Below are 13352 nucleotides of genomic sequence, written 5' to 3' on the forward strand. Positions count from 1 at the left end.
ACTTTCAAATAATAAATAAATCTTTTTTTAAAAAAAAGAGTTGAATATTGGTTAAAAAATCACTATTACTTACTACTATTATTTCTCAAATATTTTTGAACATAACCCATAGTGAGAAATATGTCTGACATTGTGATACAATATTCATACAAACACGTATATGCACATACATGATTAGACAAAAAGTTCTATGAAACCACATGTGTCTCACTACTTGATATTATTTTTTTAAAAAATCCACTTTTAACTATATACTGCATGGATTTTACAGCTACTAACAGCTCATAACCCACAGTATGAAATATTACTGATCTAAACAAAGTCCAAACATTAAAGGATTTTGAAGCAAGAAAATTGGCTGATTATATTTAAATAACTATAATTAAGCAAAGACATACACGTACCAAGAATGCATATTTCTGTATCGATTGGATAACAGTTTTAAAAAGGAGCTTGCTGGTGAGCGTATATCCATGGTAGACAACAGGTTCATCTTGTGATCCATCCCAGCAGTCAATTTCCAGACAACGACATCCTTTCACAAGGGCACTGGCAAAATTCAGCAAAATAGAGCGTCATTCCTGAACCATTGAGAATATATACCATAATATATCAAAATATTTTAAAGATAGTTTATAATTTTTCAATAAATGAAGAAATTCATAGGACAATTTTTGCATCTAGAAATTCACGACATTCAAAGGAAAGAACAAATCACCTGCACAGTACCATGCTATGTCTGTTTCTTCCTAGTCAGATATTTTGCCTTTTAATAATTGGTTTTCAGTAAGCAAAAAGGCATCTGTATCAACACTTGCAGCTCTCAAATGTCCCTAACCCGAACTCAGTTGTGTTTATGATTTAGCCACTGTCAAAGGCAGTGTCACTGAAATTAGATAATGTTGATAGCTATCTCGGAATTATAAAGCGCTTTAATAACATGTCGTCTGATCCTTTGCTCACATCAAGTTTGGTGAATGGAATGTGTTGCAGGAAGGGATGGATTCACATGGAAGAAGTCATGACAATACTTTCTCCCAGGAGAAAATGTTGCAAAAAGAGAGAGTAGAAGGGAGAGGGCCTGAGGCCTTAGCAACCAATGCTTATCTTCTTAACTATTTTATATATGGCCCTCATTAATTCTAACCGAAGTTAGAACTGGAAAAAGTGAAATTTATGAAAATGAAACATATATACCTGCTATTCTATGTCTGTCTGAGTCATAATTTCACTGCGAGAAAGTGTGAACTGACTGCCTCGTAATTCACCAAGTTCACCACTTAATCAGAACTGAAGAAAAAATATTTCTGCTTCTGCTAATATCTAAAACCAGATTTGATTTTTCCACCCATCAAGTAAATCTGTTTCTTGACCTAGATATAAATCCTATCTCAGGGTTCATAAATCAGTTGTAGGTACTACTGGGCTTACATGAATTTTCAGTGTTTTCACTGTAAGAGAACAGTGAAGAAAATGCTTTATTCACACACATACTTTGATTTACACTTGTCCACTGGAGCTGACTGCATGAAGACCTTTCACTGACTTTCTAATAATGAGTATACAAATAGAGAAATACAAACATACAAATACAAATGAATATACAAAGTCTTCACAGACAACTTAAAGCAGATCATTATATGCCACCATGAAAACGGGCTACTTTTGGTCATTGATTTGCTAAAATTCACTGATTTATTAATGTTTAAAAGTGTGTAATTAATTCCTATAAATGTGTATATGGTGATATGGTGTGCTTTTTTAAAAATTTTACTCAGTAACACACACACACACACACACACACACAGCAGCACTGAACTGAACAAAGCTTTCTTTTCATTTTTCACCAACATGGCCTGACATTGAGCTAATATGTGCCAGCAATAGTGTCAGCACTACCAATATGGTACAATACTTAGTGCTGTGGACTCTGAATCCTGCATTTTCTATCTAGTCTTTATTTTTTTTTTTGAGTCTATAAGATCAAGGAATCAAATTTAGGCTCATAAAAGCTTTAATAGTTTATGTGCACTTATTTCCAATTCTATTTTTCCAGAATCAACATTTTTTTCCAAATTCCAGACATATATGTCCAACTGCCCCTTTGACCTAGCCCTTTAAGAACTAATTAGTATCTCAGGCTTAACGTGGGACAACAGAACTCTGGTTTTTGCCTCATATTCTACAATGAGTTTCTCCCTTAGACTTCAACATCTCACTCAACAGATGTGGTTTTCAGCCCAAAATCTTGAGTGAAATTCTTCCCTCTCACTCTCATATATCCATTCAGACCATGTGGGAAATTTGCTGACTCTGCCTACCCAAAATATCTCAAATCCAACCACTGAATAAGATGTCAGAGTCCCACATCAGACCTTCCAAGTATGAAACCTGACTCCTGTTCTTGACTCCAGCTTCCAGCTAATGCAGACCCTGGGAAGCAATAGTGACAGCTCAAGATTCCTGACACCATATAGGAGACCTGAATTGAGATCCTGGCACCACGCTTCAGTCTCAGCCCAGCCTGGGACCATTGTGGGCTGTGAAAAATGAACCATCAGAAAGAAAACTCACTCTGTATCTTTCTTTCTCTATCTCTGATTTTTTTTAAAACTCAACCACCAAGCAGCTGCCTCATGAGCTCACCATCCACATAATAATCATAATTTAAACTGCTACAATATTTTCTCCAAATCATTATCTATCTCCACTCTTGTCCCATCAGTTTTTCTTCCACAGGAAAGAGTAAATCAAATTATGATGCTACCTTGAGGGAAATCCCTGTAGTGGCTTCCCAGCACAATTCTAACAAACTCATTACCCTTCAATGGTCTGCAATACACCCGTAAACAGACCCTGTCTACCTCCTCAAACTCATCTCCCTTCCTTCACCATTTACTTGTTTCCAGCCACATTTGCTGGCTTCCTCTCATCATTTCCCCTGTTGAACATGTTATATATTTATTAAATTTCAAGTCACACTTGCTGTTGCCTGAGCAGGGTGAAATGATTTTGCAGACGTTATATGGCCTTTGGTCCTGATGTTTCCAATCTCTGAAAGCAAAGTCCTCCACCCTATTTGACATACAAATTTATTAAGATATTTACCTGTGAATGCCTAGTACAAAATTTACTGTATTTACATGTTCTCTTTCCCGGCATTATTTTCTAAAGTCTTAGAATTAACTTTAACCAACTTGATCAAATCTAAGGTGTTCTAGTTAGCTAAATAAGAAAAGCCATATGTTCTGCAATTCCAAGATGGTTGAATAGGGAAAAGACGTGCTGATTTTAACCAGGGAAAGATTACAGAAGAGGAGGAAGTGCATTCCCAGGGGAGAGATAGAAGTTTGTAGCGGAGACTCTACAGAAAGAAGAGAGATGCTATGGAGCAATGTGGAACGTGTGGATATGAAACAGTGGGAGGGGACACCACCCATGAGTCCTGCAGCCAGGGCCTGGAGGAGACACTAGCGTCTGAGAGCGAGGTGAGAGCAGCCCGTCATGGCCCATGCCACTGGAGATATGGCCTGAAGGAAAACGCTGCAGATCACTCTGACTTTGAGTCCAGCCTGAAGCCCTAATTGGGCGCAGGATACCCAGCTAATCCAGTGAAGGGAAAGCACATTTCTTTCTTCCCATCCCCTCACAAGGGCATCCAGTGACTGGTGGGGAAACGGTACCATCTTGATGCCAGTAGAGGTTGGGGTGGCTTGTGCACAACTGGGAGATTTTACCAGAGGGGGAAACCTGCATTCCCTCACTGACTTTGAGTCTTGGTGGGTGGGTTGAAGAGGGCTGGGTACCCACTTAGGACTGTGAGGTACTCCCATCCTATGAACTTATTACAAGCTCTGGGACTTAAACTGACAAGGCAGAGCGCACGCAGGTAGCTGTCTCTGCTCTTTCCATGGGTGAGGCAGTCCCATGGGGCTGAGAGTGGATGCTCTGCATCCTGTGACTATGGAAGCCTTTTGTGCTATGACCATGGAGAATTCAGTGACTGCACAATAAGGTATGGTATGTAGCTTGGTCTCTGGGCCATCACTGTGTCTGGAATCAGAAGCTCAGAGCTCCCTGAATGTCTGAGGTGAGTCACTGCAGAGGGTTCTATACTCAAACTGAGGATTGCATAAATCCTTTGTGTGGTTCATGTGCTTGCATGCATGGGAGTTGTATCCACTGTGGGCTAACCTCAGGTACTGATCACCTTGGGAGAGAGGAGGGAAGGTTGTATTGACAATAGCAGGTGAGATCATATCCTCCCACCTTCTGACAATAGAGGAAATCTACCACAAGCAACTTGGGTGTCACCATGGATTCTCAACCCCCCTCCCCTTGAATGTTGACCAGAGCTTCCTGGACCCACCCAGCACATACCTCTGGATATTCTCTCAAGGAGGAAACACCTCCTTAAACCACAGAGGCATAGCTCAAAGATAAAACCCACCAGAGGAGAAAACCAACAAGCAATTCCACAAATGCCTGAAAACAACTGCAGAAATTTAAGAAACAAGAACAAGGAAGACAACATGACTCCCCAAAAGGAACAACACACTTCAATGTTAGAATAGGAAGATGAAGATATTGATGAAATGCCTAAAAATGAATTCAAAAGAATGATCATAAAATTATTCAGAAACATAGAAAAACAAATTCATGAGATAAAGAAATTCATACACAATACGGATGAAAAATTTGGCAGAGACTGAAATAATTAAGATAAATCAAACTGAAATATCAGATAAGAAGAATTAAATATGTCAAATAGAAAATACAAAGAAAAATCCTCACAACATACTTGGTGAGGCAAAGAAAGAATATCCATGTTAGAAAACAAAACCATGGAAATCTCAGCCAGACAAGAACAAAAAAGAAAAAATTAAAAATCTGAAGACAGTATTCAAGATTTATTATATACTATCAAATGAGCAAACATACATGTGTTCCTGAAGGTATGGAAAGAGACATTGGAATAGAAGGCATATTCTGTGAAATAATAGCAGAAAACTTCCATAATTTGGAGAAAGAAATGGAAAACCAACCAAGTATAGGAAGCACACAGAACTCCTACTAGAAATGATCAGAAAACATTTTCACCAAGACACATTGTAGTCAAACTTTCAATAGTAAAACATGAAGAAAAGATTCTGATCAGATTATGTTCAGAGGATCCCAAATTAGACTAAAGGCTGATTTCTTATCAGAAACTACAGACTATGAGAGAATGGAGAGAAATAGTCCAAGTGCTAAAAGAAAGAAATTGTCAAACTAGAATACTGTACCCAGCGAAGCTCTCATTTATAAATGAAGTTAAAATGGAGATCTTCCAAACAAACAGAAACTCAAAGAATTTGTCACTACTTGTCCAGTCTTACAAATGTTTCTTAAGCATATGCTACACACAGAAAAAGAGAATTATAGTCATCATTATGAAAGAATGTGAAGGCAGAAAATATCCTAGCAAAAGTACAATGGAAATCCAAAGCAAACAACAGGAACATTTATGGAAAATATTAGGACAAAACCAATATTTATTAATCATAGTCCTGAGGATAAATGGCCTAAATTATTAAATTAAAAGGTACAGACTGCCTGAATGGATTAAAAAAACAAGACCCATTTGTTTGCTGCCTATAAGAAACACACCTCACCAACAAAGATACACACAGACAGAAAGAAAAATGATTTAAAAAGATATTCCATGCTCCTAGAAAGCAAAAATGAGTGTCTGTAGCCATCATAATAGACAAAATGGACTTTAACACAAAAACTGTTAAAGAAGTGCATTATGTTATGATTATGATCAATTCAACAGAAAAATGTGACCATAATAAATGTAGATGCACCCAATGACAGAGAACTCAGCTATTTAAAAAAAGTTAATGGATTTAAAGGGAGATATATAGATTCTAAAAGCAAATGGACTTAATTGGTGCTAGAGAATATGTCACTCCACAGCTGCAGAATACATATTCTTTTCATCATTGCATTGAGCTTTATCTAGGATAGGCCACACATGAAGCCATAGAGCAAGTCTTAACAAATTTAAAAATTTTGGCCAGTGCCATGGCTCACTAGGCTAATCCTCTGCCTATGGCACCAGCACCCTGGGTTCTAGTCCCGGTTGGGGCACCGGATTCTGTCCTGGTTGCTCCTCTTCCAGTCCAGCTCTCTGCTGTGGCCCAGGAATGCAGTAGAGGATGGTCCAAGTGTTTGGGCCCTACACCCACATGGGAGACCAGGAGGAAGCACCTGGCTCCTGGCTTCGGATTGGCACAGTGCTGGTCATAGTGGCCATTTGGGGGGTGAACCAACGGAAGGAAGACCTTTCTCTCTGTCTCTCTCTCTCTCTCACTGTCTAACTCTGCCTGTCAAAAAAATTTGTAAATATATCTTATATCTTTTCTTACCACAGAGAAATGAAGATGGAAATTAACAACTAAAGAAACCCTGTAGAACATGCAAATACATGGAGACTGAACAACATGCTCCTGAATGAACAGTGCATTATAGAAGAAATCAAAAGGGAAATAAATAAAATTCCTGGAAACTAATGAGGATGACATCACAATATATCAAAACATATGTGATACAACAAGAGCAGTATTAAGAGGGGAGTTTATAACAATTAGTGCTTACATCAAGAAATTGGAAACATATCAAATAAATAAGCTATAAATGCACCTTAGTAACTTTGAAAAATTAAATTAGTAGGAGGAAAGAAATATTAAAATTAAAAGAAAATTAAAATTAGTGAAAAAATAAAAAATATTGAAACAAAAAAATTAAAAAGATCAGTGGAATGAACAGCTGTTTTTTTTTTTTCAAAAAAGACAAACAAAACAAAACAAAATCAATACACCATTAACCCAACAAATCAAAAAACAAAAAAAAGGAGACCAAGATCAATAATGTCAAAGATAAAATAGAGATGTAACAATGGATACCACAGACACACACACACAAATCAGCAGGAATTACTACAAACATCTATATACCAACGACTGGAAAATCTTAAAGAAAATGATGGATTCCTGGACACATACAATCTACAAAAACTGACTCATGAAGACATGGAATACCTAAACAGAAGAATATCCAAGACAGAGACTAAGTCAGTACTGAAGAACCTCCCAACAAAGAAAAGCCTGGGACCGAATGGCTTTACTGTTGAATTTTACCATTTAAAAACTAATTCTAATTCTTCTCAAACTATTGAAAACAATTGAAAGGGGTGGAATCCTTCCAAACTCTTTGTAGGAGGCCAATTTCACCTTTAATTCCAAAACCAGAAAAAGTAACAACAAAGAAAAAGAATTATAGACCAATGTTACAGAAAGAGTGGGGAATCCCACCAAACTTTCTATGAAGCCAGCATCACCTTAATTCCCAAACCTGAGAAAGATACAACAGAGAAAGGGAACTACAGACCAATTTCCCTGATGAACATAGACAAAAAAATCATCAACACAATACTAGCCAATCAAATCCAATAACTCATAAGAACAATCATTCACGCAGACCAAGTAGGAGTTATCCCTAGTATGGAGGAGTTCAATATAAACAAATCAATGTGATACATCACATTAAAAAATTGAAGAATAAAAATCATTTGTTTATTTAAATAGATGCAGAGATATTGAAAGAATACAACATCCTTTCTTGATAAAAAACTTAAGAAAATTAGGTGTAGAAAGAATATTCCTCAACACGATCAAGGAAATAGATGACAAACCCACAGCAAACATCATTTTGAATGGGAAATGTTGGAGGAATTTCCACTAAGATACCAAACCAGACAAAGGATGTCCACTTTCACCATTGCTATTAAGTTTTAACCAGAGTCATTAGTGAATAAAAAGAAATCAAAAGGATACAAACTGGAAAGGAGAAGTCAAATTATCCTTGTTTGCATAAGACGTGGTTCTATATATAGGGGAACAAAAAGACTCCATTAAGAGACTTTTGGAACTCATAAGAGAGTTTGATAAAATTGTAGAATATAAAATCAACACATATAAATCAATAGCCTTTGTACACACAGACAATGACATGGCTAAGAAAGAACTTCCATGATCAGTTGCATTAACCATAGCTACAAAAAAATTTAAATACCTTGGAATACAATTAACTAAGGAGGTGAAAGATCTCAACAAAGAAAATTACAAAACATTAAAGGAACAGAAGATAGAAAATACGGAAAAAATCTTCTAGGTTTGTGGATTGGAAAAATTAATATAATCAAAATGTCCATATTACTGAAAGCAATTTACAGATTCAATAAGACCTCAATCAATGATTTTTATTCTTCAATTTGTTAATGTGATATATCACATTGATTTGTTTATTTTGAACCACTCTTCCACACCAGGGATAACTCCTACTTGGTCTGGGTGAATTATCATTCTTATATGTTGTTGGATTTGATTGGCTAGTATTTTGTTGACATTCTGCTCAGATAGAAAAAAACATACTAAAATTCAAATGGAAACTCAAGAGGCCCCAAAAGCTAAAGCAATCTTAAAAATCAAAAACAAACCCAGAGGCATCACAATATCAGAATTTAAGACTTCCACAGGATAGTTCTAATCAAATCACCCTGGTACTGGCACAAAAATAAACGTGTAGATCGATGGAACAGAATAGAAACCCCAGAAATCAATCCACACATCTATAACAAACTAATCTTTGACAAAGCAACTAAAATAAATTTCTGGAGAAAAGATGGTCTCTTCAACAAATAGTGATGGGAAAATTGGGTTTCTGCATGCAAAAGTATGAAAAAAGACTCCGATCTTACAGCTTATACAAAAATAAACTCAAAATGGATTAATGATCTTAAATATGTTACCTGAAACCATCAAATTACTAGAGAAGAACATTGGAGAAACTCTGCAAGACATTGGCATAGAGAAACACTTCTTGGAAAAGCACAGAAAATGAAAGCCAAACTTGACAAATGGGGGGGTGGAGCCAAGATGGCGAAATAGTGAAGGCATGCACCAATAGTCCGGGAAAAGATAGTTTAATAAAAGTGGAGTTACTGTAGTCTCAGGAAAAGGCTCAGGAAAAAATTGCAGAGGAAACTCTTCCGGATCTAGAGGATGTGACATGGAGGACCTACGGGGAGAGCAAGGTTGCCCACAGCAAGGAAACCCAGCCGCAGAGTCTGCACAGCAGTGCTGGAAGGGGAGGTGAACAAAAACCTCAGTAACCCGAGACATTGGCGGGGAAAGGCAGAAAGAGCCTAGAGGGAATGAGGCCTGAAGCCCCACTGGGGAAAGTTCACCAGGCTGACTGGAGGAGAGAAAAAAAAAAACGAATAAATAAGGGAAACCGGCACAGATACTAGCCTAGCTCTCCACTCACCTTACAAAGCTGAGCAAGACAAAGAGCAGGTGTCATTTTACATATGTAAAGCGCCGCCCGCCATTAGCCAAGCAGAAAAACCTGACTCTGGTGGGGAGAAATAACAGGAGGTTAGGATCTAGTGAAAGTGTGGAGCTAACCAACTGAGATTGTGAAAATCTGAGGGGGAGGGGGGGAGAACTCACTGAGTACACAAACTTGGTAACCTTGGCAACCCGGTGAGAGACTGCCGAGAAATTTGAGACCACACTGAGGGCTGCATAAACTCTTTCTGTGGTCCCAGGGGTAAGCAGATGAATACCCACAGGGGCCAGATTTCATATATCAGCTACCCTCAATTCCACTCAGCTGTGCGGAATTACTTCCCAACTGAGTCAAAAAAAAAAAAAAAAAAAAGAGCGAGCGAGAGAACAACCTGAGTGAGTCACCTTTGGCACACCCTTAACCCTGAAGAACCAAACAGTGCTCTCTGGCCACACCCATCACAAGCCTCTAAGGATCCATCAAAAGCAGACAGTCCACTTAATCTAGTGTCATAGTATAACGAGAAAAAGCACCACAGTGAAGAAACCAAAGAATATCTCCACAATGCCAAACAAACGCAGAAACCGAGGTAACAAGAACAAGGAAGACACTATGATGCCCCCAAATGAAAAAGACACCCCAATTCAAGGTTATGAAGATGATGATATAGAAGAAATGCAAGAAGCAGATCTCAAAAAATTGATAAGAACATTAAGAAGTTCTCAAAAACAAATTCTTGAACTACAGAAATCCTTAATGGACAAGATAGAAAATCTCTCTCACAAAAATGAAATATTAAGGAGGAATCAAAATGAAATGAAACAACTAGTAGAACATGAAACTCTTATAGTGATGAGAAATCATAATGAAATGAAGAATTCAATAGATCAAATGACAAACACATTAGAGAGCCTTAAAAACAGAATGGGTGAAGCAGAAGAGAGAATATCAGACTTAGAAGACAGAGAACAGGAAAGTATACACTCAAACCAAAGAAAAGAAGTGGATATTAGAAATCTAAAAAATATTGTTGGGAATCTACAGGATACTATTTTTTTTGACAGGCAGAGTGGACAGTGAGAGAGAGAGACAGAGAGAAAGGTCTTCCTTTGCCATTGATTCACCGTCCAATGGCCGCCGTGGCCGGCGTACCGTGCTGATCCAATGGCAGGAGCCAGGTACTTCTCCTGGTCTCCCATGGGGTGCAGGGCCCAAGCACTTGGGCCATCCTCCACTGCACTCCCTGGCCACAGCAGAGAGCTGGCCTGGAAGAGGGGCAACCGAGACAGAATCCAGTGCCCCGACGGGGACTAGAACCCGGTGTGCCGGCGCGGCAAGGTGGAGGATTAGCCTACTGAGCTGCGGCGCCAGCCTGTACAAGATACTATTAAAAGTCCCAACATTCAGGTTCTAGGAGTTCCTGAAGGCATGGAGAGGGAGAAAGGATTAGAAGGCCTTTTAGTGAGATACTTGCAGAGAACTTCCCGGGTTTGGAGAAGGACAGAGACATCCAAGTACAGGAATCTCATAGAACCCCTGATAAACATGACCAAAAGAGATCCTCACCACGACACGTTGTAATTAAACTCACTGCAGTGAAACATAAAGAAAAGATCCTAAAATGTGCAAGAGAAAAACGTCAGATTACTCTCAGAGGATCTCCAATCAGACTCACAGCTGACTTCTCAACAGAAACCCTACAAGCTAGGAGGGAATGGCGAGATATAGCCCAGGTACTAAGAGAGAAAAACTGCCAGCCCAGAATATTATATCCTGCAAAGCTCTCATCTGTGAATGAAGGTGAAATAAAGAACTTTCACAGCAAACAGAAATTGAAAGAATTTGTCGCCACTCGTCCAGCCCTGCAAAAGATGCTTAAAGATGTGCTACACACAGAAACACAGAAACACCGTCATCAATATGAAAGAAGGTAAACGAAGGAAAACTCACAGCGAAAGAACGCAGGAAGTTCAAAACATATATTAGAAAATATCTTTGGCAAATGGCAGGGCAAAGTTACTACTTATCAATAGTCACATTGAACATTAATGGCCTGAACTGTCCAGTTAAAAGACACCAATTGGCTGATTGGATCAAGGAACAAAACCCATCTATTTGCTGCTTACAAGAAACACATCTTTCCAACAAAGATGCATACAGACTGAAAGTGAAAGGCTGGAGAAAGATATACCATGCCAACAGAAATGAAAAAAGAGCGGGCGTAGCCATCTTAATATCGGACAACATAAACTTTAACACAAAAACTGTTAAGAGAGACAAAGAGGGGCACTATATAATGATTAAGGGATCAATTCAACAGGAAGATATAACAATTATCAACGTACATGCACCTAATTACAGGGCACTGGTTTATTTAAAAGATTTGTTAAGGGACTTAAAGGGAGACTTAGACCCCAATACAATAGTACTGGGGGACTTCAATACTCCACTCTCAGAAATAGACAGATCAACAGGACAGAAGGTCAACAAGGAGACAGTAGATTTAAACGACACTATAGCCCAAATGGATCTAACAGATATATACAGAACTTTTCATCCTATACATAAAGCATTTACATTCTTCTCAGCAGTATATGGAACCTTCACTAGGATTGACCACATACTAGGCCATAAAGCAAGTCTCAGCAAATTCAAAAGAATTAGAATCATACCATGCAGCTTCTCAGACCATAAAGGAATGAAGTTGGAAATTAGCAACTCAGGAATCCCTAGAGCATATGCAAACACATGGAGATTGAACAACATGCTAGTGAATGAACAATGGGTCATAGAAGAAATTAAAAGAGAAATCAAAACTTTTCTGGAAGTAAATGAGGATACCAGCACAACATACCAAAACTTATGGGATACAGCAAAAGCAGTGTTAAGAGGAAAGTTTATATCAGCAGGTGCCTACATCAAGAAATTGGAAAGGCACCAAATAGATGAGCTTTCAATGCATCTCAAGGATCTAGAAAATCTGCAGCAAACCAGACCCAAATCTAGTAGGAGAAGATAAATAATTAAAATCATCCCTGTTATGCAATGATGGTTCAACGTTCACAAATCAATCAATGTGATACACCACATTAACAGACTGCAGAAGAAAACCATATGATTATCTCAATAGATGCAGAGAAAGCATCTGATGAAATACAACACCCTTTCATGATGAAAACTCTAAGCAAACTGGCTATGGAAGGAACATTCCTCAATACAATCAAAGCAATTTATGAAAAACCCATGGCCAGCATCCTATTGAATGGGGAAAAGTTGGAAGCATTTCCACTGAGATCTAGTACCAGACAGGGATGCCCACTCTCACCACTGCTATTCAATATAGTTCTGGAAGTTTTAGCCAGAGCTATTAGGCAAGAAAAAGAAATTAAAGGGATACAAATTGGGAAGGAAGAACTCAAATTATCCCTCTTTGCAGATGATATGATTCTTTATTTAGGGGATCCAAAGAACTGTACTAAGAGAATATTGGAAGTCATAGAAGAGTTTGGCAAAGTAGCAGGATATAAAATCAATGCACAAAAATCGACAGCCTTTGTATACACAGACAATGCCATGGTGAGGAAGAACTTCTAAGATCAATCCCATTCACAATAGCTACAAAAACAATCAAATACCTTGGAATAAACTTAACCAAAGACGTTAAAGATCTCTACGATGAAAATTACAAAACCTTAAAGAAAGAAATAGAAGAGGATACCAAAAAATGGAAAAATCTTCCATGCTCATGGATTGGAAGAATCAATATCATCAAAATGCCCATATTCCCAAAAGCAATTTATACATTCAATGCAATACCAATCAAGATACCGAAGACCTTCTTCCCAGATCTGGAAAAAATGATGCTGAAATTCATATGGAGGCACAAGAGACCTCGAATACCTAAAGCAATCTTGTACAAGAAAAACAAAGCCGGAGGCATCACAATACCAGATTTC

At 38.1% G+C, this 13352-nt stretch overlaps 1 protein-coding gene across 2 annotated transcripts in view; it reads right to left on the bottom strand.

The window, feature by feature from the left end:
• PLCZ1 (phospholipase C zeta 1) overlaps positions 1 to 13352 on the bottom strand; it is a 72220-nt gene that overhangs the window by 33731 nt on the left and 25137 nt on the right. Inside the window, exon 4 of one of the 2 annotated variants that reach the window (XM_089303891.1) lies at positions 405 to 549. The exons of the other annotated variant lie outside the window; for it this stretch is intronic. Within the exon in view, the coding sequence (XP_089160017.1) occupies positions 405 to 549 (145 nt within the window). The remainder of the gene's footprint in view (positions 1 to 404; positions 550 to 13352) is intronic. 2 annotated transcript variants of the gene reach the window in all.

This window comes from Oryctolagus cuniculus, chromosome 9, assembly GCF_051225735.1.
Source record: "Oryctolagus cuniculus isolate XC-2025 breed Fujian yellow rabbit chromosome 9, ASM5122573v1, whole genome shotgun sequence".
NCBI classification, from domain to species: Eukaryota; Metazoa; Chordata; class Mammalia; order Lagomorpha; family Leporidae; genus Oryctolagus; species Oryctolagus cuniculus.